The 25,987-nt window shown below is 42.5% G+C and overlaps 1 protein-coding gene across 1 annotated transcript; it reads right to left on the bottom strand.

The window, feature by feature from the left end:
- Nucleotides 1-890: 890 nt before the first annotated feature.
- On the bottom strand, nucleotides 891-14,466 carry CDCP1 (CUB domain containing protein 1). Its single transcript, XM_005423968.2, has 9 exons — nucleotides 14,391-14,466; nucleotides 13,553-13,756; nucleotides 11,889-12,245; nucleotides 10,234-10,602; nucleotides 7,857-8,084; nucleotides 6,802-7,182; nucleotides 6,122-6,487; nucleotides 4,839-4,920; nucleotides 891-3,646 (listed from the first exon to the last, which is right to left on the bottom strand). The coding sequence occupies exons 1-9, from the start codon at nucleotides 14,464-14,466 to the stop codon at nucleotides 3,196-3,198; spliced, it is 2,514 nt and encodes an 837-aa protein (XP_005424025.1). The 3' UTR covers nucleotides 891-3,195.
- Between the last annotated feature and the right edge of the window lie 11,521 nt (nucleotides 14,467-25,987).

Here is a 25,987-nt window from a genome sequence, read left to right as displayed (position 1 = left end):
GCAACAAAACCCTGAGCTTCTCTTTGCTCTTCAAAAGCAAATTACCTTTGGGCCAGGAGTTCTACAGCTGCTGTCCTCCTATGGACACCCAACTTTCAATTAACAGCTCATCAGACTCAGAAATTCTCATTTTTATATGAAGACCACTGCCAGGGAATTACTCCAGGATGGTACAATTGAAGTAAAAATACAAATGATAAGCACTCACATCTAAATCTGTGGCAGTTTTGGACAAGGCCTAAGGACTGGATGATCCTTGCCAGGTTTCCCAAGCCTTCCAAGAGGAGATCTCATTAATTAAGTTTAGGATCCATCCCCAGTAATTACCGGGATCCTCAGCAGTAAGGATTTCAAACATCATTTTCTATGTGCATTAAACTTGCCCCAAAATAAATAAATTAATAAATAATAAAAATCCCCAAAAGAGCAATTGGTATGTACTGATTCCATGAGCTTATATTTAGAACAAAATGGGCTTCACACATTTCCATAAGGATCACTGCTGGGCTGAAGGACTGTTCATAAAATGTACTATTATCCTTGAAAAGAAATTAATTTTGAATTCAATTTTATGTGTCATTTGGGCATGGATAAATTACAAACATCTCAACCCTACTGAGAAGCCACTGAAGCGTTTATTTTTATATAAAATCTACAAGTATTTTACAACCCTTCTCCTCAATGATCTGAACACATGGCTTTGAAAACAGTCATTAATAGTGTATCACTGGCTACACAAGAATGAGGACATGCACAGAGAGCAGTTTATTATCCCAGGAAACCAGGTTCCCTAGAACCCCCCTTCTATTGTCCAGGGTGATGGCCTGAGTATACACACACACACACACACACACACACACACACAAGAAAAAAGGAGATACATTAGTTACTCCAGTTGGCAGTAGCATTATTATTTATTTATTTAATAATAAAAAAAAAATAAGTCACAACTTTCTCTTAATGCAAAACAAACTGAAATCTGTGCCTGAACTCTTTCTTTACACACACCAAATAAGCATAGTGAAGGTCAACCTTAGACTGGGGACATCTGTAAACTAAGGTTTATACTGTCACATGAAAAGCTGAGTTAGAACACATAAAAGTATCAGTCAACAAGAATCATATTCTCAAGGATCAAGAGGCTGTGAACAAATGCCCAACCTCCTTTATGTTTTCTTCCTGTTGGTTACAAGGAACATGAACTAAAAATTTCATCTAAGAAACTGAAGAAGTTGAGCTAGAGGGATAAGAAAGCGTTGAATTTCTTTTACAGACTATTCAATAAAACAGAAGTGAGGAACACTGATCAGACAAATGCACAACTGGACTACTCTGATAAAATAGGTTTTGGCAATTCAGTTACCTGAGAAAAACTGATACCAGTATTGCAGAAATCTTTTTAAGTTCTCAAATGACACCAAAATGATCCAGTACACTTTGATTCCAGTGAGTAGCCAGAGATCTAGGGATACACATTTATGTATTGAAAGTGATAAAAATGAGCAGGAAGGTACCTGGAACAATTAAAGGCACTTTTAGTTGGCATGTGTTTTGATATATGCTGCAGAAAACTGTGTCAGGTATGACATTATACTGAATTGTGCAGAGGTCCAAGCAGTATTAACACACTGTTAAATACACACACTTGACCAAATAGTCAATGAGCAGTGCCAGCATAGTTAACACAGGAAGAAATCCACACTTTTACTTAATGTAAACAGTAAGGTTTCTAATAAAGGCATTTTAGTTTTAAATATTATTCTATGTTTAGCATCATTGAATGCAACACTTGTCTAAAAGGTTCATGTCACCTCTGTGTATCACTAAGCCAGAAACAGTCATGGTAAGGTTTTTGGAGAGAAATTCTCCAGTTGTTGAGTCTAGTGCTGCACACAAAATTACAAACACCCTCAGTAAACTGCACACCTGGACAAGGCAGATGTTTGTATATAAAAGGCAACTTCATTGCCACAAGGAATCTGGCCCTTGTGTTGTCAAAGGCACAGAAGCTGAGGGGCATGCTAACTACAGCACTTAAATGAGACCTGATTTTAAGAGATACGTTTCAGGGGCAGCTAGACAACTGCAGTGTAAGTTCTGACAGAAGTCAAAAACTGTCCCCACCATCATAACAACATGGTTGCTAAATTCAGACTGATATACCAAAAAAAAATATTTAAACCTCTAGGCTTTTCCTGCGGATTCATTCTTTGCATTACAGAGACACCAGCTGCTGTAAACAATTTTCTTTACCCAGTATTTTAAACCTTAGTAACAGGTGAAGTGAAAAGCACTGGTAAACAGCTGAATGACCACATCATTATTTCTTTATCGAATCCTTACTCTCACTTGAAACAAAAGTGCAAGGTATTAGTAAAATGTTAATGTCACAGGCACCTGAACAGAACCACAAATTGGTTTAGACTTTTGAAATTGTTTTTGTCAAAGAGCAAATAAAATAGTCTGTGGTGTAAGTTCACATGGTGGAATCCAAGTATAACAGCATCAGCTGAAACTTAGAGAAAATCCATAACTTATCTTCTGAAGGAGAAGAGTCCAAGCTCAAATGATCACACTGATTTACAGGCACAGAGCTCTTCCTGGCAGCACACATGGTCTTTCACTACACTCACATAGCCACTGGCATGCTACATCTGATGGATTTTCAAGGTACAAGTGATGGAAAGGACGGTCAGATTTTAGATTTTTTGGATTTGGTCAGATATTAGCAGATTGCCTGGACGTGTGCAACCTGGAGCTGCCTTGAGACAGGGATGCAGTCTGTATCTGCTGGGAGTCACCAACCAACATTCAGACAAATAATGGCTTGTGACAGGAGGAAATACTGGACAGAACACTCTCCCCACTACCAGTGGCCAGTTTTAAGCTGGTGGTTAGGAATTAACTTTCCTGATGCCCATATAGTAAAAAGCAGAAGCACACCTTTGGCACCTGTTTCACAACCAGTCCTGGAGAGTCCTGACTGGAATTGAGTTTGCTAGGTGTTCACTTTAAAACTGAAAGCTATTAACAGCTGAAGTTTAAAAAGAAAGGACAAAAAAAACCAACTGAAAACACACAAATGAAACAAAACAAGATAAAAACATATTTAAAAATAACACTCCTCTTCAGTATGTTTTTGTCTTAGGTCACTGTCCTTACACCTGTGTTTCCACAGAAAACTGTGGCATAAAATTACCCCACTAAACCATCCTGTTCCTTATTTTCCAGCAAGGGCATGCCTGTATCCCCCTTATCCTTTTTATTTGCATCTCCATTGTCCTCTGACTGCCCTGATTTCTGATGAGCAAATGTGTAAGTGTCTTGGTCTATGTCCATCAGGGGCAGAGGCTCCTCCTCAGGGTTAGAAGAGCATTTAATGTCTTTTCTGAAGGAGAATGGAGGTGGAGAAGGTGGCATGCTACCAATGGGTCCATCAAAAGGCCGGTAGACATCAACTTCTGGAGAAACGGAGCCATTGGACTCCTTCAGCAAGTGTCCATAGACCACAGCATCATCAATAACTGCATAGACATGAGACTCATTGTTTTGCCTCCCTTTTCTGAATGAGCCTTTTCTTCCAGGCATCTGGGTGTTCACGTTATCATTGTACACTCCCACCATGGGATTCTGGGTTTTCTTCTTCCTGTTACAGAGGTGAAATTGTTAACAGGTCAAAAACAACACGTCTGGCGCGCTGGAACTCAGTAACAACAGCTTCTCTTCACTCATCCCAACCACAGAGTGTCAGGCAGCCTACCTGGATTAAAGAATTTACTTGCAATTTTGGGAGAAATAACTCTTGAGCCTAGACACTCTTTTTTAACAGAGCAGAAAACAACTTCATGCTATTTGGTTACCCACTGCTGCTCTGCTGACCCTGAAGTTTGCAAGATTAACTCCAATGGTCTCCCAAGCACTGGGATTCTGGCTGTGCACTTGAACCAAGTCCCACAGTTTCCACTGGCATTAGTAAGACTCAGAGACCACTAGATCCTCACAAAAACAAGGCTGTGTTACTGAAGACAAGATACTGAGTCAAAATGAAATCAAATTAATTTTTCTTAATTACGCTTTCCTGACTGACTGCCCCTAAATTGGAAAGAACAAAGGCTGAACTGAAGACTTTTAAGCCTGTATTTGTAAAGTCTTTCCTGTGTGGCAGGAAAATGTGTCCCTAACTGCACTAGTCACCATATTGCATAAATTCATTCCATCTCTACAGCTTCAGGACCAACCACCTTGACAGCCCTGAGCATACACGTATGAGAAAGCCCAGGCTATGAATGACTCCAGACTCTGCTCATATGAGTAATGCCATGCATGTAAGCTTTGCACAACCCACTTCTCTCCCCCAAGGGCTCCTCTCACAGAAAATTGCTCCCACTTCATGTGCTCCCTCCAGAAGTTGCTGGAGGCTCTGTGGACGAAAGATAACTCTTAGTGTATCTGCATGAGTTCACAGCTTGTTTGAACAAAGACTTGAGTGGAGTCATGCATGCAACAGCCACATTCATTGGGATTTCATGTTGCAGGGACTGCTGAGGAAGTCCAACCAACACCTGACTCATAGCACACCCGAAAGCCTGCACTTAAGGCCAAGGTAAGTAGTGCTCCGCAGGTTGAAGTAATGTGACTCCAGGAACACTGCTCTGCTCTTGAAGTTTGTCAGTTTAGAGTAAAGAAGCATTCCCGGGGTTAACGCTACTTCCACTGTGCCTTCCTCATGCTTTAGACCCTGGTTCAAAGGATATCAACACATGAAGCAGAGGGCCCAGCAGCTCTCCCAAAATGCTCTCTTGAACTGCTAAGTTACACATGCTGGATTATGAACTTACTTCTTCTTAACACAACACACGGTCAGTCCAATCACTGCGAGAACTCCAGCCCCAGCCACCACAGCAAGTATGATTCCGAGGTCTGCAAACAGACAAGGAACAAGGACACTGAGCAAAAGAAGGAACACCCAGCCTTCCCCTAAAATCTGTCTGGGTTTGAACCCCTTTAAGAGCTTCTAAGCATAGCAGCTGCGGGCAGAGCAGGAGTTCCTAAGCCATGCCTGCCACAGGGCAACACAAGCCATTTCCAAGAGATTGGAGGCCAAGCAACAACAAACTCCTGCTGTTGGCAGTGGAGGACAACCAAAAAACCCAACCAACCCACCCACCTCCAAGAGTTTTTGATAGAGCTCATGCACTGCTAAACTTACCCACAGCACCTCACACGTCTCTAGCTGAATAGGCAAGGAAGAGATGAAAGAAACAGAGAAGGACTCAAAAGAAGAAATAGCGGCATTTCCACAGATTCCCCACAAAACCATCCTTTTCTCTGAAATACATAGGTTGTGTTGACCTGGGGTTTTCTAGGAGTCATAAAATTGATTAGGGAAGTCCATGCATGAGCAAAGAAAAATGCTGCAAGTTTCAAAAGAAGCACAGATTGAAAAAAAAAAAGATCAAAAAATTAGAAAGTGCAAATGTGAAGCAAATTTACATAAGGAAAGCCTACCCAAAAAATGCCCCCTCATCTTTTCTTTAAAAACTGTTTATGTTTCAGGGAGATGAAAGAGAACAAGAAAACAGAATTTGCTGGTAGCAGTCAGGGCCCAATCTCCATTAAATGGTCAGACCTGTCCTAGGGAGGATTTCTTGCTCATGTGAACACTGAGACTAATTGAACTGCTAACATGAAGTGAAGACTACTTGGATGAATAAGTTTGCATAATCAAATCCCAAGCTGTTCACTAGGTCTGTGACCCTGGAAGGGAAAAACATCACTTGATCTTATTACATATTCTGTCTGTTACCTCCAATTAAAAAAATGAATTTTTTTTAAAAAATGAAATCTAGTCTTACTACCTCAATCCTTGCCATTTCTTGCGTCAACGAAAAAAAACCCAGAAACACACCTCCTGCCCCCCAAAAAACCATACCACATTAAAACCCCTCCTTCTTCCCCAGCTCCTAGAAATATCCAGCTGAAACTCTTGAAGTTTTTGAGGGACAGACTTTTCCAGAGGCAGGAATCTACATCCAAGGAGGACCACCATCCATTCCTCTTACCTCAAGGGAAAGCAAGGAAACAAGCAGAAAACAAACCACCACAACCTCACAGCACTCACCTAGCTGCTTGTCAGCCAAAGTCACCCAGAACTGCAAGGCCAGCTGTGTCTTATCCACAGGCCTACAGTTGGAGACGTTCACCCAGAAGCTGTGGAGCATGTTTCGGGGCTGGGGCAGGAGCTCGTCCTCACGGCGCACGATCTCCTCTGCTCCCGGCGTCTCCTCCTTGATGTTGACGAAGGCACGGCCCGTCTCACAGGCGATGCCCATGCGGTCCTTGGAGAACCTGAGGCGGGCAGTCTGCTTGCTGGGCACAGTGATGAACCAGGATATGGAAACATAAGGAGGCAAACCATAAGGTGAGTTGGGAGTCTGCAAGTAAACTTTAGCTTTTGGATTTGGGCTCACGGTGAATATGCACTCATCTGTAGCAAAAGGGAAAGAAGAAAAGAAAACTTAGTTTTGATAATTACTGTCCTTTCCCACATCAGTGTTATCACAATAAACACAGACATACCTGCAGAATTTGGCACAATCAACTATCCACTACCTGGAATACAAAGCTCCTTCTCTCTTCCCGAAATAAACCACATCACTGGTTCAGATAAAGACTGATTCTAGAATCTAGTCATAGAGCCATTGCTAAAGGATTGAACTCTGTTCACCCATATGTGCTTTAATAAGCCTATTGAGAGATCTATCACTGTACAACAAAGTAGTACAAAATCTAGTACCTTACCTTTAATATGTGGCACAAAAGACATTTTCAGATCCTGAGGGATAGATTCATTGATGAATCCTTTACCAAATGTTTTTAAGGATATGGTGATATTATTCCTCATCTGAATCTTTTCAATAGATCCACCAGGACAGAACACACCAACATTCAGCTCTGTCTCTGGGGTGGCACTAACAATGCTGTAACTGTAGCTTGTGTTGCACCTCTGCTCTGGAATGTGTTGCTGAAGTTTCAAGGACGGAGATGTAATTTCTACGTTGATCATATCAGTGGCCAAGAGCTTCCAATTAAACTTATGCAGTCGAATTGGCAATCGGGTAATAGCCTTGGGCACTGAAAGGGAATAAATCTTTTTCTGACACCAACGAATATCCATACAGCCTGCAAAAACAAAAAGAAAACCCAAAGAGCTGAGTATTTCTTGCAGAGGAAATACCTAGGCACCTGCAGAGTACTGTCAGGTTTGCATTACAGGCCAAGATAAGCATCTACCTAAGAAAATATCCTCTCTTAGTAACCTTTATCCAAACGTGTATTGTTTGTATTTAAAGAGTTTTCCTGAACAGGTGCAGGACACCAAAGAAACAGACAGAAACATATTCAAAGGCCCTCACTTAAGATATATCTGCTGACTGGGACACTGATGCAGACCAGTCAAGGTACAGATACTTCAAATCTCTTTTCTACCTGTAGTTGAAAGCATTTGGGGAAATCCTACATCAAGGGGACATGCAAGCAGAACAAGATGCCCTCCTGATGGCAACTTTGGTCCTGCATTTTCATGGGCAGATTTATGGGTCTCTGACTCTGTTTCCATAATTTGCAGTGACTTAGGTGACTTCTATCTCTTCTCTTCTAGGAATAGTTACACAGTTTCTATTCTTAAAGGTAGAATGATGTACTGAACAAGATCACCTACAGATTCATTGCACCCATCTCCCAGCTGGCCAACACCTGGTTTAAAGCCAAAGCAAGGGAACAAGTTTGGTTGACCCCTGGGGAAAAACATGCAAAAGCATCCCCTAGGAAATAGCATTGAGCCACTTTGGTAGTACCTATGCCTTTTTCAGCCGTGATCCTCAGCTGGGACAAGTCCTTGCACAGGAAGGAGATCCTGTAGACAGCACCAGAGGTTAAAGTCAAGGCACGGTCGCAGGTGCGAGGATCCTTGCAGATCAGGCATATGGGCTCAGACATGAGGGGGGTGCGGCTGGGCCACCCTTCCACGTGTATTGTCACAGTCATGTTCTTCTCCTTGCTCAGGTCGACCAAATGGGTGACATCTGCAACGAAAAACACCCCAGAGCAATTACAGCCAAGAAGCAGAACTTCCTTCACCTCTTCTTGGAACATCTGGAAGGAGAAGGTAGAAGGAAAGAGGAAAAAAAATGCAAGTGTAGCTCATAAAGGTTGACTGCCATGTGGAAAGATAGATTTTGGATCCACACAACATCCTGATGCTGCTATTAAGGCACCTCTCTCTGATGTTAAAAAAAAGCAAGCCAGCCTAGTAGAAGTGTCTCTGCCCATGGCAGGGCAGTTTGGAACTGGATGATCTTTAAGGTTCTTTCCAACCCAAACCATTCAATGATTCTACAAAGGACAGGGGGGAAAATAGTGTACCTATATACACACATATTCTATTACTACTCTTCATTTTCTGGTTTTAGCTTTAGCTACAGATCTCAAAGTCATACACAAAAGGTGAATAAAATAGCTTTCTCCCATGTGGGAAATCAGGCAGACAAAAAAGCAAGTGGTCAAATGGAATTATCCAAGTCATTGGCACAACCAAGCATGTAACCTAGGACTCCCACCGCAAGGTTATCATTTTTCAGAATGTTTTTTCCTGCAGCAGCTAAACACAGGAAGAGTTAGATCAAGAAGTTATTGTGATTAGAAAGAGCCATATTTTCTTCTTATTTAATGACAAGCACCACAGACAGCTGTGGAATACCCAAATGTTTGGGAAGCTTTGCGAATATGCAGATAGCAATGCATTTTTAATAAGACCAATGTTGCAGATGGCAACCTGAGGGCTGAATTTGAATCTTTGATGGAACTTATATAACTACAAAAATCCTATAAAATCCCTAGAGAAACCACTGTTGTCTCTTAAATCCAAATGGTTTATTACTTGCATTTCATTCACAGAATGACAACATGTTTTTGATTTTTTACGTGATTATCGTCTTGTCTCCTGGCCATAAATATATTAAAATTCTTTTTGCTTTCAAAAGAAGAAGGGAGATAAAGCTGATTAACTGAATATAATGTTTTCATTCTGTCTAGCTTCCGAGATGCAACACACAATAAATGTAAGCAAACACAATTTTGTTAACAGCAATTCTGTCAGGATTTGCTGTTCATAAACAGAGCCAGGCTAGACAGACAAAGAAGAAAGAACTGTAACTGTGAGATGCTACAGATTCTTTCTGGATATGTAACTTCAGGGCACAAATCAGTCAAACCTTATTCTCTCTAAAATTACCTAGAAATCTCTAAGTAGCTCGTGACACAGTGGCAGTCGAGTGTGTACTTTCCTCCACCTGCTCTTTTGCAGTAAGTGCACCTTGAACTGAGGTCAGAGTTGCAAAGTCAGAGGCTAAATCACTCAATCCATGGCTCATTACCTAGACAGGCCTTTTATTTCTGTTTTTAGAGAAATGCTCTGGTATTATAAATCATTGTGCTAAACCAATCTGAATTTGGGGCCAGAAAACAGAAAAAAATTATTTTCTCAGTATAGAGAAAGAAATGTAAAGAACATCCAAGTATGGAGGAGATATTATTAGTGGAATATCTTACTGACAGTTTTTGTATTTAATGTGACTTCTTCACACTTGTTGATGTTCAACTTCCTCTAGGAAGCAAAATTAAACCTCAAAGGAAGAAAGGAAGGGAAGATGCATATCGATGCCACTACCAATACAGAGACAATTTTACATCTCTCAATTCACCAGTTAATACCACAGATCTTGCTATCTACCATGACAGCAGGTTTCACCTTGTTAGGAGCAGCTGCTCACGAAGGGTACAAAAAACTGGGTTCATGTTTTTTAAAGAATGACCTTTAAAATGTTGAGTCTCATGTCTGAACGCAGAACTATTAAAGGCATTTTTCAATTACATGATTCGGGTGCTGGAAATGGAAAGGAGTCTCCACTTATAAGTTACGGTGTAAAAAACACAGCAGCACTAAATAGTCCATTGCAAATTGCACATTTCAGCATCGCCGCTTGCCTTGCTGTACGGGTGACCAGTGCTACCCTGGGCAATAAAACAGGCCTCAGCGTTGCTTGGCAATCTCCTTAAACTCATAGAAGGACCAAAGTCCAAGGAAAATAACAAAAAAGAGTATTTATCTCCCTTGTGGTGCTCAGGCCAGACATCTGTAAGCAAAAGCAACAAAAGGGGCAGGCAGGTACTCACTCTCATCAACCTGCGGGTGCTGAACGACGACTTGGAAGAGCAGGCGAAGAATGCCAGGGTTCTGGGCATCCTGATCACAGCCCTGCAGGGACATGTTGAAAGTGCCAGCAATATTGGCAGGCTGGCTGTCGCTCAGCTTGAACACCTCCGGGTTGCTGGGCGAGCCAGGGATGTAGTACTCCACCCTCTCCTCCTTCCTTTCGCAGTTGGAGAGGCTGTAGTTGTGGAAGAACACGCTTGCTCTCAGGTTGGGAGGAATCACAAACTGCCACGTCATCAGCTCGTCTTCTGGAAAGCCCAGTGGGTAGTTAGGGGACATCAGGGTGATTGAAGACTCCCTCTTCAAAATGGATTCAATGATGCATAACCCTAAAACAGGGAGTGAATCACAACATATAAAATAAGCTCCAGTTACTGAAGACACACTGGCATATCTAGCACCCAAGAAGCAGAGTCTTTTTATTTTGACAGCGAGATCACCCACTCCAGCTACAAGTTAGGTTATTACAAAACGCTCAGACTAAAACATATATTTGAGTTGATTCTTTTGTCTTCAATTACAGAAAAGGTAAGGAATGTATTAATACTGCATTTGCAGTTTAGCAGGTTAACCTTTCAAGTACATGGACAGACAAGCCTTTATTATTGGCAAGGGCAAGATCCTAATTCCTACTTCTACATTTGGATTTGCAAGAGCAAACACACAACCTGATAACTGCTTCTGCTCCACTGGGTTTTGGGAAACAAAAGCTGCAAGCTTTTATAGCAGCATGTAGCTCTCTTTACAAAAACCTCCTAAATTTAACAAAAGTACACCAGCAAAGAGCCTCAGATAGGCATATTAAAACACAAATGTGAAACGTGCAGGCTGCATAAGACACTTTATCCTTGGATGACTCTTGGCAGTGTGAAGTTGGGTACAGAGAGATTATGGTCCCACTCTAGGACTCCAGTGATAATGTGCAAGTGTGAGGAGTGCCAGGAATTATACAAAACACTCATGTTCTAGAAGCTTGAACCTGGACCAGATTTCTTTTATAACTGATAGCAACAGCACTAGAATTCAAGTACAGAGAAAGTTTTGTCATGAGATCACAAAGTAACCCACTGATTGCTGTATAATATTCCAGGTATTTTAGGAAGATTATTACACAACAGTTTATGTTACTATGCAAGTTGAAACAGATAAATGTATTTATGCAGCCTCCTGTGCCTTCCAGGCACTGCTTCACCTTTTCCCACACTCCTCTCCTGAAGAGAGGTATTGGTTTGGGGCTCCAGAAGTTAAAGAAACTTTTTTAAAAATAAACAAGCCCAACTACACACCACAACCAGCAAAAAAATCTCTGACTCATTCTAATTATACTACCTAGTCTCACACTCACACAGCTGAATTCACAAAAACAAGAAAGTAGGTATGTTTAAGTTTTAGGAAGTTTAAAGGGATTTAAAATTATTAATGTACATCAAATACTTTGACTCCAGAGGAACACCATCTAACTAAACTAAAAATCATACAACAATAGTTTCCAGAAAAGATGACGTGAAAGGGAGTTAGGGATAGCAGCACCAAGACTGGAAGGTTAGCTGTGAAGAAAGGTTGAAACAGATTCTGCTGCAATCTGCAGGAGGAAGCTGCAGCGCTCAGTACTCACGTTTTATGGAAGCCCTGCTGGCTATGTTGAAGCCTGAGGTGGCGAGAGGCAAGTGCCACGGGAGGTGCAGGGACATGACAACTCCTCCCAGCAGCTTGACGCGGGACACGGAGCCGTTCCTGCAGAAAGTGCCGATGTTGACCGTGGCATTATCAATAGAGCTGTTGATGTTGTAGCTAACAGAGTCTGGGCACGTCTCTCCTGGTTCAATCTGCCTTAGCCAGGAGGTAGAAAATTTTAGTTCAAGTCCAGCTTTTGTACTTGCCTTCACATCCCAGATGTAAGTCCTGTTAAGGCGAGGTAGCCCCGGTGGGTAAAGATGAACATCTCCAAAGGGACATGGGCCTGACACACAGTCTAAATGCAGAGAGAGAAGAGCAGTGATACACTCTGGAAAGCATTCCATTAAAAGGCGAGTTTGATACTTCCCCTTTCTTGCTATTATCACAATTTTTAGGTTGCACTCATCTTTTCCTCTACGTTCTCTAAAAGACACTCCTGTAACATGGTCATGGGCTGTCTCCAAACAGGACTCCCAGGCCATAGAATAGACAGGATAAACCTGCTTTAGTCAGGCTGACTAATAGGAGGGATTCATTGTCCCTAGTATTCCACCTTGTTTGCTGAAGAATTTAGAAGGTATTTAGTGAATAGGGCAGAGTCTATTCACTGTGGGCAAAAGGGACAAATGCAGTGTCAAGAGAGCTGGAAATCACAGATCTAGAGAATCCATTTTATCCCATGTTCCCCAGAGAGTTCCTGGAAAATCATTCATCTTTAAATGTTTTACTGCTTGCCATGAACTTGTATTTTTGTTCCCTTGCTGCCCGGATGAACAACAACTGTCACTGCAGAATTCTGGGGGGAACCCAGAAAACTTTCATCTGAAAAATCCAAGCAGCTGATTGACACTCAAAATAATTAACTTTAATCCATGTCTAGGCTTCAAGTTAAAAGAAGAAATATCACGAGTGTGTCTTGCAAATATATGAGATACAATGAGTGTTACTATCTGCATGAATCATGTGAATAAAATTCCAAAACATGAAGAGAATTATTCTTGAACATCACCCCAAAAATAATGAAGATATTACTAAAGACTGAATACCCAATGAAGTTTGGGATCTAGTTGAGAAGTAGCACGTGTTCATCCCATTAAAGAGTACATACACCAGGGATAACATTCAAAGCAGAAGAAGCTTCAGTTACACTTCTGAATTTACAGTTTCTTGACTTCAATAACATTCATTAAAGATAAAGAAACATATGCAGGTCTTCAATGTTTCTGTTGTCCTTATAGACACAATCAAGCTGTTCAAATACATAATATATTATTATAAGTGTTCAGAGGCTTTTGTCAGGAACAAAAATATCTTTGATGGGTTTATAAATTGTGGGAAAAGGAAAAGCAGCAAGGAATTAATGCAGCAAACTGCATTCTATCTGTTTCCAGCACAGCCAAGTCAACATTAATTCTGCCAGCTGCAATACAGACTTCTTGCTTACTCAGTTGTAGCACTCATTCAAGGTTATTTATCAGTGCTCAAGGATTTCTTCTTACCTAAGATTATGGCAGATACTTTAATACAGCAGCAGGAAAAAAAGCATTTGGTTTAACCAGAGGAAAATTATTACTGGGGAAAAATCAAAAATCTGTATCTTACCAATATTTTTCTGAATTTCCGTGATGAAATACTTCTCTGGAGTATTACAGGTGAAGGTAAAAGTCACATTGTCCCCAGGCTTTATCTTGAGTTCAGACACGATGACATATTTCATGCGGATTCGACAGTTTGCTTGAAGACCAGGTTTCAGTTTAATCGTAACTGTGGTGTTGTCCGCTTTATGAAGAGAGATTGTGAAGGAAGCTAAGAAAGAAAAAAATACATAGAACAGAGGTGTTCTGTTACTAGCACATATGAGCAATACCAGGCTCTCCACACAGCCCCACAGATGCCACAGTGTCCAAAGGAATATTAGCATCCACTTCTCAGGAGCCTCTGGTGCTGTACCAATAGAAAATGCCTCCTCTCTTCCAGCACCGACAACATAAAAATACACTTGCTGCATGTGCCCTGGAGAGGTATACAGGGAATTTGTGCACAATCAGTTCTGTTCCAATTTACTCTCACCAGTGTCATTTATCTCTCAATGAAAAAGTAGCTCAGCTATTCCTTCCAAATTGTTCTCCTGATTTTTGTTTTCAGTTTGTTATCACACGGCCTGCTTCATTTCTGAAGGCACCCATGAAGTCACTCAATTCAGGAAGTTTATTCAGCAGTCAAACAAAAAAACAAGCTTCAGCTTTAATCACAGACAATGGTAAGAGATGAATTTCTGGGTATACCTCAACAATTACTGCAGGCCAGATGAGGTATTCCAGCAATACCAAAAGCATATACCAACAGATACTTTTAGGTGCAGTCATGGCCCTCTCCCACCCTCCCCACCCTTCACAACTCATTCCCTGAAGGTACAGGATGTCTGTACAGTGCCCCTCACCAGCACAGAAGGCATTTGTGGCCTGGAACAGAGTGTGTGTGCTTGGACACTTCCCCTCCATCTCTGACACAACCATCATTGATTCACAGCTTTTGGGAAATGCTTCACAGATTTCAATCCATCCTCAAGTACTGCCAGATGCAGGAGCAGCTCTCACAGGAAATACTGGAGCCACTGAATAAACTGCTTATTGAATAATCTTATATTTTATGGGGAGCAGTTTATCAAAAAAATGACTCAAACCTGACTGTCTTCTAAAAATATACACATAAGACACCAGAGAGTACTGACTGGACATTCAAGATAACTATTATTAACTTCAGTTGGATGCTTAGCAAATAATGAGGCCAGCCCTGGCTGAAATAAGTCAAGTTTGCAGTAAAGTCAACCATACCCCAGTCTCAGGTGAAAATCTGAGGACAGGACAGACAATAAGTTTTCTGCTGCTTGTTTTCATTGTTCTCCATTTCTTATTTTGGTGTATGGAAGATAGAATCTCAGTGTCTACAGTACTTGAGCTTTTAGTGTATATGAGAAGAAAATCATGCATATAAGAAATAGTAAGAGATCTAGAAATAAAGGTACCCCAAGCTGGGTTCAAAAACATCTCTGCCTTGAGTGGTATGTCACACAGGGCTGCATGACAAAGCTCTGCCCATATGCCAGGTTGGGAATCCTCGTGCCTAAAAACGTCAATGAAAAAAGATTTCCCAGCAGAGCAGCGCCCTGAGGGAGCCCCTGAAGCCATTCCAATTACCAGGCAGCATGTCAGGAAGGTGTAGGAGAACAGCTGGCTCACACACATCTGCAGGCTGCCCCAGGCTCTGTCCAACTGCTCAGCACCCCTGGAGCACCAGTTTGCTCCACGCCAGCTGCTGCTGGTACAGGAGTGATAAGGATGCTGATCAGAGCCCAGACATGCAGGGGCTCACCTGGTAGGGTTGTGGGGAGCAGGGCTGAACACACCATGGGAACCCCTAATCAGCAGAGCCCTCTAATGGCACACGAGCACACCAGAGACCCTCAACAAACAGACGCACCCAGCTCAAAGCCGCAGTCATTGCAGCTGCTGAAAGCAGCTTATTGCATTAGTGACTCAATTTCACACAAAAACCATCTGTTCTATTGAAGAGAGTTTCAAAAACCTCCTAATTTTTACAGGAATCTCATGGTTTTGCAGGGCCTGACTATCACTGCAATGCTTTGCAAAAGCCCCAGGGACCGAGCAGTCAGCATGGTCCGTCCCTGCCACTGCAAACATTGTGACACCAGGTTTGGCAACACCAGGCATCAAAACCCCACTGCTAGGGGAAGCAGGGCAGAATAGAGAACTCAGAGACAGAGCCCATCATGTGTTTATCTGAGTTTTGTTGGTCTTGAGCCTTTTTGCAGCTTTTCTACATAATCTTGGAGTCAAAAGACTTAGTAAGTCCTTGAAACTGCCTTACCTATTTGCCTCCAGGATCAAAGGTTTTAAATGAAAATCTCAAACACCACGAGGCTTGCCAAATTGCAGCACATATTTTTAACCACAAGTTTACCAACCTCTAATACCATTAGTGAGTAACTGGTCACTGAGTAACTTTCCTACAGCATTTAAGCGACAGAACAGTTCTCTGACCTGAGAGCCTACACTGCATTCTTCTACCTCTTCCAATGGCTGGCACATTTTACATCTGTGTTTCTGCCTCAGAAAAGAGGTTTTCTATATGGATTTTCCTGAGGAAATAAAAAAGATGATAGTGTAGCCTGGGAACTGCCTGTACAATGACCTTCTAAGCACACAGGGGACAATTGCAGGGGCAATGTCCATGGGGTGGGGAAGAGAGCAAAGCTATGCAAGCTTTACTCAGTGCTGCTCTTCCTCATTCTTCAAGAGGAAGCAGTCTTCAGAAAAGAAAGCGAAACAACTACTTCCAAGCTAGCCCAGAGTTCTATTTTCCATACCACTGGGCTCTTTTTGGGTTCTCTTGGGATTTTATTTTACAACACTTAGTGCACAAAACACCTTTGACCATGATGTTCATAACTTTTCCAATGTTTAAGTCATCCAGATATGATGTGTTAAAAACATAAACCAAATAATTAATAACTATGGACAAAAGATATTTCTTTCTTGCATGAGGTAATTGTCATACTCACCTTGTAAGTTTATAAGTATTACTGAAAAGTCTGTTTCTAACTCTCTGGTCAAACAGTTATCACTATTCCTTCCCCCATCCCTGGGACAGCACAGCCATATGGCAAACCTGGCAGGACAGAGACCAGGACCACCAACAGTCAGCACTCCTCCAACACATGCTGGCACATGGCTCTAATTTTTAGTCATGAGGATTAAGTTTAGGCATAGCCTTAAGCACGTGACTACCTCTAAATCAAAACAAATACACACCCTGAGCCGAAACCAAAGAACAGAAATTTTCAACACTTTGAAATAAGCAAAGGGTCCTACAAGGGTCAAAACAAAGTATCCTCGTCCCCAGCCCCTGAAAGACGCAAATTCGGCTGCCTGGGCTTTTCCCCCCTTCCTTTCTGTTCCTCTTGCTGACTTCATGTCCATATAATCATTCTTCATTTGATCTCTCTGCAAGAATATAAAATATTTGTCAGGTCAATATTGTTTTCTAGCACAGACTTATCCCATTCCTCAGCTTTCCTAAACAGAACCTGCCCAAAATCACAGAAGTGTTTTCAAGGACCAATATATATATATCATCACAGCAGTAGGCAAGAAGGATGCAGATCTATACCAAATCAGGCCAGCAAAGTTGCCTGCTAGAAGCCCACATAAGAACAGACACCTTCCATGCATAAACAAAGAGCTTGTGCAGATGCAAATCCACAGATAATAATTTTGGCCAAGAAATAAGAGCGTGGTGCTGTAACGCCAACAGCACCCAGCTGCTAGGAATGTGCTAAGCTGCATTAGACCGTCAAATCTAATGGGAAAAGTGGAATAAAAGAATCATGCAGGAAGTATATGCAGTGATCCCAAAGTCATTAAAAACAAATGAACAAATGGCTAAAACTCCCCAAACTACAGCCACACATGAGCAGCACGACAGAGGGACTACTTAAAGAGCACCTACATTGGAGAGCTTTTATAAACACGAGTGAGTCTCCCCATGAGTCACACCAATCTCTCTTTATCTGTGACTCCCACTGCATGCCTTTTTATTAGGATTACCAGTAACTGGACACGTTTCCTGAAAAGAAGCAATTTCCACACCTTATTGCTGCTGCACAGGGATGACACACAGGATATCCAAACCAACATGAGGAAGCGTTGCCAAGCTGGATCTCGTCTCTGTCTATACAACAATGGAATCGTTCAGCTAGAAGATGTTAGAGGCAAAGCCTGCAGTCCTGAGCTGGTTCATAGCTGATGCAGACAGCTGATCTCACCCTATTCTTTTTTCCTCTAAGCAATTACAGTTTTGCAGCCTCCCCTGGATATTTCATCAACTGCCCTAATCTCAGCTGACACCCTCCCTTTCCACAACTGGATTTTTCTACTGCTCATCTTCATTTCAGAATGTGCCTTCATGAGAGTTTTCTCATCACAGCATCCCTCTATTGCTAGAATAATGCCCCTCTCTGCACAAACACAGCTTTTTCTTAATAGGATGATATTTCCATTTACACTATGAAGCAAGCTGCATAGTGTAAAACAAGTTCAATCACTCCAGAGAGTTGTGCCTAAATTTATTTACTATGTTTGCATTGACAAGCTCATAGTAATTTTAACATGTATATATAAATGTCAAAAGGACATTTTTCCTGGACAAGAGGGAGTGCAATGTAGAAGACAGCTGGCGAATAGTCAGGGCAGTAGCACTCACATGAGCATGTGTATGTATACACGAGCAAAGGACTTGGCAGAACAGCAATTTTATGGCTATGTAAAGTGCCTTGCTACACAAAGCAGGAGCTAGAACAGAGTCCAACTAGTTTTGGCTTGACAGCTGCATTTTATTGCAGTAATTTACCCATAAGGATCTATGGATTGTTCCACACGACTTGACTGGGCGGATTAAAACAATCAAAAAAGCCCCAGTCAGACCAAGAAAACAAAACCTACAACGAAATCCCAGATGTTAACTTATCCCAGAATTATGTACAGAAACTGTTGATTTGCTCATTCCAGTTAAATCATGGGCTTGTTCCATGACAGCCATTTTTACCGAAACCCAGTTGGATGGGGCTGACTCAGCCACCATTCATGAGCTGGAGGAGCCGCAAGACGAGTAGCAGCAACTTGCTCTGATTATGAAATACCTGTATCCAAAGCCCCGTTCTGCCCCAGGGGGATCTGAACCCACACAACCAACACACCTCTCCAGAGAACAGGCTCATTCCCTGCAGGAATTGTGCCACCAGCCTGGGACGAGGATAGCACAGGGATGCTGTTTGCCACTACAGCTTGGCAGGCTCTCCTGGAGGCTCACTGCCTCTTCCAAGCCCCTGCAGGGATGCTGACCTGCGGGCATGCTCAGAGCCTGCTGAGGTTATTCCACTACACATAATCTGCTGCAAGAGGGTGGGAAGCAAGGGCTATAACACAGTAACTCAGTGTGGTGGTGCATCACCTCACCACCACGCTGAATTCACACCAGTGAATTGTGAATCGCATCACAATTCACTGCACAGTTCGCTCGAATTGGCCAAAACACAACAAGGAATATTTCAAAGAGTAAACGTCTCCCTGCTTTGCCAACTCAGTTGTTTCGCACCTGTCTTACTAACATTTTGACAATTTGAGTCCATCTCTCCAGTTCAACTGCAGCGCCCAATTGCCCAAGCACCATCCACTCCTCCAGTCTCACCTGCAACGTAATCCAGGTGACTGCCTTCACAGTCTTCAAGTTAGTCAGGGACACACACACACAGTTTGGACTCCTCTCACCTCCTGATCAGTGCTGTGAGCAGCAAAAGAGCGATCACCACCACAAACTACAGACAACCCTTCCTCATTTCAATGTAAACTACTCCCTAGTAGATTACATGATTATCTCCTCGTATTTGGACCTGTCTTCCACCACCACACTTATATGGGATATGAGGTCCATATTTTGTGAAAGGATTACATTCAGGGAATCACTCAGAAAATCACAGTGATAAAATCTGCAAAGCTTGTAAACTCTTAGAGATAGATGCTGCCAATTACTATTATGCCATGCTAACCACACCTTAGGAGAGGGCTTCTGCGGGAGAATGCCCATTCCTCAGCCATCACAGAACAGTCCCCTAATCTTCACTTCTTCTAAACTGATTGTTTGAACTGATAGCCAGGATGGGGATGCAAAGCAGGCGAGAGGTAGGTCTTTTCCTCCTCATCAAGGAGGAAGGGCAGACACTTCTGGCATAATGATGTTACAAGCCATTCCAGCACAGTTCACCAGACATCCTTCAGCACCCCAGGCCAGCAAGGTTGCTCACTCAAAAGTTGCTCATTCATTAATTTGTAATGCCTAACAGGAATAAAGTACTTTCAGATTTAAAATAACTGAAGATAAACCCCAACAACTATACATTTCTGTACATATACAGCTTTCTCTAGAACCTTTCTGGAAGATAATTAAGACACATATAACTCATGCAATAGATTTTTTTAAAAGAAGCTTTTTTTCACCACAAGTGGGAAAGAGACACTGTTGACTCTCAGCTGCCTTTTCCTAATTATTATTATTTTACAGATAAAAAGTGGTGTTGCTTCTGTAGAAGCAACATTGTGAGATGGAGAGCTCAGCAAACCCTATGAGCTGACCACCAGCACACAACGTATAAAATGTTCGACACATAGGTCTGGACAGCTTGAGGAGAAAATGTCACACTGCCTGGAGAAACACTGACACCACACAGGTCCCTGCAGGAACCTCCCTTGATCAAAGAGGTGTTTGCTTGCATAGTTTTTTATCCCTACCTTGATTTAAGCCAGCAAGAGAACAACATCTCAGAGCATGTCTGAGCAGCTCTTCAGTCTTGGCTCTGGTTAACAAAGGTGTAAAAGCGCATTTCACAATCAGGGATCCCTCCCACACCAAACATCCTGCTGTTAGCTCTTAGTCTCTCTTCTGAGGAACTCCAAATCCTCTCTTTCCACTCCTCAAAGCTTGCTCTCTCCTCTGTCTCACAGTCAGGGACTCAGAAAATCCGGACCAACTCCAAAATGCCAGCATTATCCTACCTCCCAAAATAAGAGTTTGATCTGATATCAAGTAACCACACTCACTTTGTTCCCCAAGAAAACAAAAGGCACAGCTCAAAGCAGGCTGCCCCATGGCACCCTTGTCAAAAGGTGTCCAATAGGGTAGGCAAAGTACAGACTTTATCCCTGGTACAGGAGACAGATTTTTAAAAAATCACTTTTTCCACAGTAATGGCAGCCTGGGCACTCACAGGCAGACTAGGTATTACTAACATATTGAAATGCATATCTACTAGACATTATGGCACAGTTCTTCAGCTGAAGGTCTTCAGGAGGTCCCATCAATACTACCCACACCAGGCAGGCTCAGCTGCAGGCAGCAAACCCTCGCCTCTGTCACCAGCCAGTACAGAAACTCAAGATGTTGCTCTGCTCTGGCTGTAAAGGCCAGCAGCCAATAATGCAGCCCAGCCCACGTCCTTTCCTTCACACGCTGGTGGCACAAGCAGATGTGAAGCAAGAAGAAACTCTATGGTAACATCTGCAAGATATTAGAGAAGTTTACGAATCAAGGGATGGTGACCTGGCCCTACTGGCTGAATTCTACTGAGAGAGCACAAAGTCAGCAGCTGCTCTTCAGGAATTGGTTAATGGCTTGGTTCCAACAAGCCAACCCCTGCTGCAGTGGGTGTGCAACCTCTCCAGAGCTGAGGTTTGACAGAGACACCTGAGCAGCACCAGTGAGTTGGATGCTGTCCCAGAAAACTGCTGGAAGTGCTTTACTAAGTGATATCTTTAGCTTCTCCCCCCTGTCAGGCAAAGGTTTATAAATTACAGAAATTATTAAAGGTGCAGATTTTAAAAATACTTTAACAGAAGGTTACAAGACTAGTCCAACAAAAGAGCTCATTTAGATCAAAACTGACATCCAAGACTATTTTCGCCATATTCTCTAGCTAATACATGCTTTGCTACAGCTGAGTCTTTCTAGGAGCTGCCACGACCAGAAAACATCCAAAGAGAGAGCTCCAGGGAGCACCCAGAAGAGAGCAGGAGGAGTTTGCTGCTGTAAGAGAACTACTGGTCAGCTCATCTCAGAGGCACATTCCACTCATGGCAGTGGTGAGCAGCACCCAGCTTTCCCCACAGCCCCAGGAATAACCCAGCCCCAACACTGATCCCACCCCAGCCACAACACGAAGGGGTACAACTCCACATGCATTCACTGCTCTTCTGCCCAGCACCTGAAGAAGGTCATGTTTTGCCATCAGCAATTACAAAAAGCAAATGAGAATGGGATAAAAAAAAAAAGAAGAACTGGTGAAGAAAGGAGCTATTCAGACATTGTCTACACTAATCTGCAAACACGCCATGCCCCTGTCACCCACAGCTTCAGTCAACACAGGTAAAGCCAAAAGTATCTTGACTTTGCTCTCAGCAAAGGATGGTTCCTCATGCTATTTCCAATTTGAAATATTTCTGGAATGCACTAAGTGTAAAGTTGTTCAGTCTCTGCCTAAGACTGAGGGTTTGGCAGTCGTGGATCACAAAGCTTTTTATTTATACCAGCTATGCTGGTATAAATACCAATTAGGCTAAGTGATAAGGCCTACATTAATAAACTGAACCCTGGCAACACTTATTTGTGAAAATACTGCTGCTGCTATTACATATTTCAAGAAGTCAGATTATTTTTCAGTAGTTTTCTCCTACTTTTTTTTTTCTATTCCAACATTATCTGTAGATAAGATAATTCATATAAGCAATTAACAAGCCTGAGCACAACTGAGCCAAATGATATTGGATATCAGGCTGGGGAAAGGTTCTTCCTTTATTTCATACAGGAAGCCCTTATTTCTGTCCAGAAACTCTCACTGTAGTACAGCAGGACAACATACAGAATTGTAATAAAAAGAGAGGAAGACAACTTTCTAGCTAACAAATAACTTCCTCCATGTCACAAGTCCATGGTGGTACTCTGGACATGAGATTCATCAGCCTCCAATCCTCTCACCTTGTTTCTCCCTTGACTAGTCCTTTGCTTTGAATCAGTGCCAAGAAACAATCCTTTTCAGCATGCTTTCCCCTAATTATGTTTGGCTGATGAGCCACCACATCAAATGACAACCCCAGGCACAAAAAAGACACCAGCCACCTAAGGAGCCAGGCCCAGGAGCTGGCTCATCACATCCCATTTCTTCTCTCCTGGGCCACTTTGTAGCCAAGGGGCTGCTATTTGTTGGTGCTTCCAGTTTTGAGTAAGCCCAGGAACAAGATTCCAGCTCTTGGGAGCAACTTCATTCACAAAACTCCAGAGACAACAAACTTACTGGGGATCTCTAGTGGGGGGCACTCAAACTGGTGGTTATTTGTGCTGCTATGGACAATAAATTCAGCTCAGTGTATCAATGTTTAAATATTTTCACATTCCCATCACATATACCCACTCAACCCTTCCCATCACCTCTACATCCCTTCAGACTTATAGACAAACGAAAAACACACACAGACAAGGCTCACCTCTTAAAAACAAACATTTCAAACACACAAAGTTCTAGAATTGTGAAAAGGAGAAAATAAAAAGGGGTATTTTTGGTAGAGAATTTGAGGTAGTAGTATCAGAACTGAGACACACTATAAATAATTTACTATAAACACATTAGTTTCTAGAGGAAAAAAAGTTAGCACTCCAGACTGATAATGGCATGAGGCAAGCAAAAAAAAAAAAAAAAGTTACAACACATGTACTTTGGTTGTAGTCTTAAAAGGAGAGGTCTCAATCGAATGAACAAATGGTGATTCAGAATGGAAATAATCCGGTTTCCACCGACTTTCAGAGGAGAACAAACACGGCTGTTATTTTTATTCTGTCAGAGCAGCAGAATGACCCTGCTAACAGCTTGGGGGGTTTTATTTTATTAAATGAAGCAGCTTTAGGGCTGACGTGTGACTCAAATCAGTCAGTTGCCAAGAAAAAGATGACTGGAGGGTACAGCAAGAATCAACATGGCACTATCCCTAAATTTGCTTATTATAACAATGACATTTTAAAGACAAAGTCCAGAATACATATGCAGATTTTATCACATTAATAAGGATACTTTAAACCTGAAACGTTTATGTTTCATAGACAGCTCAGAAGCCTGATTAACTTCATTATTAGTGCCTCAAAGAAACTCATTTTTAGTTGCAAAACACATTTTCAAAGGTCAGATACGCAATACTCCACTCACACTCCCACGTCCGTGCGCAGCCAGCACACCAAATACTTCTTTCTGTAGTTTTCCAGCTATAAGTTAGAACCAATCTTTCACTTGAAAATTTACTTTATGCATAAAGTTGCATCTCAAGAAAACCCACAAGCTCCTCTGAGGGCCATGTGACCAGCCACGCTCCACCTACACCTTCCTAAAGGAACACCGCTGCAATACTGTACCTGCTGGGAAAGGGTGGAGCAGGGGGGTGAGAGGAGAAAGAACTTCACCAAGGATGACAAGAGACAGTTTTAGAGACAGGTACACCAAAATTTGTAGCCGTCCCACCAAAGCATCACCGCTCTCCAGGAGGAGCCACGTGTGCCTCATACACACCCCACGTGCACACCCAGCCTAAACCCAACCTTGCTGAAAGGGAGGAACCCAACCAAGGAAAGGGAGGCAGCAAAAACACAGCAACAGCAGAGCCAACGTCAGCACCAGAGCAACAGGAACTCCTTAAAAATTACAAACTACACAGGCCTGCAGAGGAAAATCTTAACCTGAGCTGTCTTGGGCTTTCGGGACAAACCTTTGCTCAGGGAAATGTTCCAGCAGTTTTGGTTGTGCAATAACAACAGCAGTCCCCACTGGAAGGAAGGACACACGAGGTCTCACGTGCCAACACACCCGAGAAGGCACCACTCCTCTCTTCCTCACATCCCGCTCACACCATCCCAACCTCCAGTCTGCCAACCCATGCTGCCAAGGTGGCTGAGACTGAGCCACCTCTCTTTTGGGGGACTGGGGCTTCTCAAAGAGGAGGAAGGCACCACGTTGGAGAGTTTGAGAGGGTGACAGAGGACCTGGCACACAGGAGTGGTGGTGCTTGTACAGGAGACAGACCAGTGGGGGGAAGCCTGCGGTTGGAAAGGAAAGAACTGAAGGAGGTAGGAAGAGGGGCCACCATCAGCGGCAACGAACCACTGGGTCTATCAGTGGCGTTTTGTGTGACTTCACTGCCACTAACTTTGCTGCAAACAGCAACTTCAGGATTTGCCAAAGAGCAAGGCCAGAAGTTGGGGTGCTCTTTCTCCCATGTTCCTCTAGATTAAGCGAAAATCCTTGGACAGTCTTCCTCCTCTGCTTCTAGTGCTGAGCCATCTAAGGTTTTAATTATTTGTTTACTCTGAAAACAAAGCACAATTATTAAACAGCATTATATTTTCTTTTTCCTTTGAAGAGGCTTAGAGAGGCAAATTGCTGTTATTCACTCAACTCAGAGGCAATACATTAAATGCAAATATTTTATTTAAAAGACTGCACAGCTTGAAACTTAAACCTCAGGGCTGCCCCATTTCAAAGGAGACATTTTGCATGTATTGTTCATGATAATAATGGCCTGAGCTCCACTTCAGCAGAACCAGTGCAGTTAAAGGCAACAGAAATATTAAAAAGGCATAAATTTCATATCAGACTCTTTAGGTAATTTACAGTCACTCCAAATAACTCACCAGTTATTTTGTACATAAGGACTCACACTTCAAGAGCCTTTGAAAGGACTACAGATAGCAGTTAAACAGACTGTTTAGACTTGAGGATGGGCATTTTTTGCAATCAAGCAGCTTTGGAAATTGAGGAAAACACCACACACTATCCCTGTGTTCCTAACTGGAATTCTTTTGGGGTCGCACACAGGGTTAGATACATGAGATTTCAACAAGCATCCAGAGATTTCAAGAGATGCAGAGCTGGTAGTGAGCATTAAACCATCGGACTCGGCTGGGCATATAAACCTTTCCATTTCCCTGCACCTACGGTTTACCCGCTGTTCTATATCAATAATACCATTCTCTGATGAAAAACTCGGGCAACTGCACGATCCCACAGAACACAGACCAAGGAGCTTTTGCTCTTTACAGAGAGTTCAGCTGCCCCTCTAGCGTCCCGGGAAAAGGACTTTGTGAAGTTCCTTGCATAATCAATACTCCAGCAAGCAAGGATGTAAAGATCAGGTAATTTTTCTTGCTAGCATTTTCCAAGAGAAAGAAAAGGGAGCGTTCTGACTAGAAGTGCTGAAACTGAAATGTCCCACCGCACAAACATTACGGACGCGATTCTACCCCACCACCCCCGCCCCTTTTAAATAACTAATAGTTATTAAATCAGCAGCAGCACACGGGGACAAAGGCAGAGTTATCAGTCTCTCGCCTACGGTGCCGCCAACCAAAGCGAGCCCGGGCTCAGCCGCGCAC

The sequence above is a fragment of the Geospiza fortis genome, unplaced genomic scaffold (assembly GCF_000277835.1).
Source record: "Geospiza fortis unplaced genomic scaffold, GeoFor_1.0 scaffold346, whole genome shotgun sequence".
In the NCBI taxonomy this organism is placed as follows: domain Eukaryota; kingdom Metazoa; phylum Chordata; class Aves; order Passeriformes; family Thraupidae; genus Geospiza; species Geospiza fortis.
The sequence above is the reverse complement of the archived record's forward strand: the minus strand, read 5'-3'. Positions and strand labels throughout refer to the sequence as shown.

Excerpts from the sequence above, each read along its gene's own strand:
- CDCP1 (XM_005423968.2), bottom strand. The coding sequence starts at position 14,466 with ATGGTTGTGTCAGAGATGGAGGGGAAGTGTCCAAGCACACACACTCTG. Across the intron at positions 10,603-11,888 it reads CAGCAGGGCTTCCATAAAAC|GGTTATGCATCATTGAATCC; the intron begins GTGAGTACTGAG and ends TCCCTGTTTTAG. Across the intron at positions 8,085-10,233 it reads GCACCCGCAGGTTGATGAGA|ATGTCACCCATTTGGTCGAC; the intron begins GTGAGTACCTGC and ends TTTTCGTTGCAG.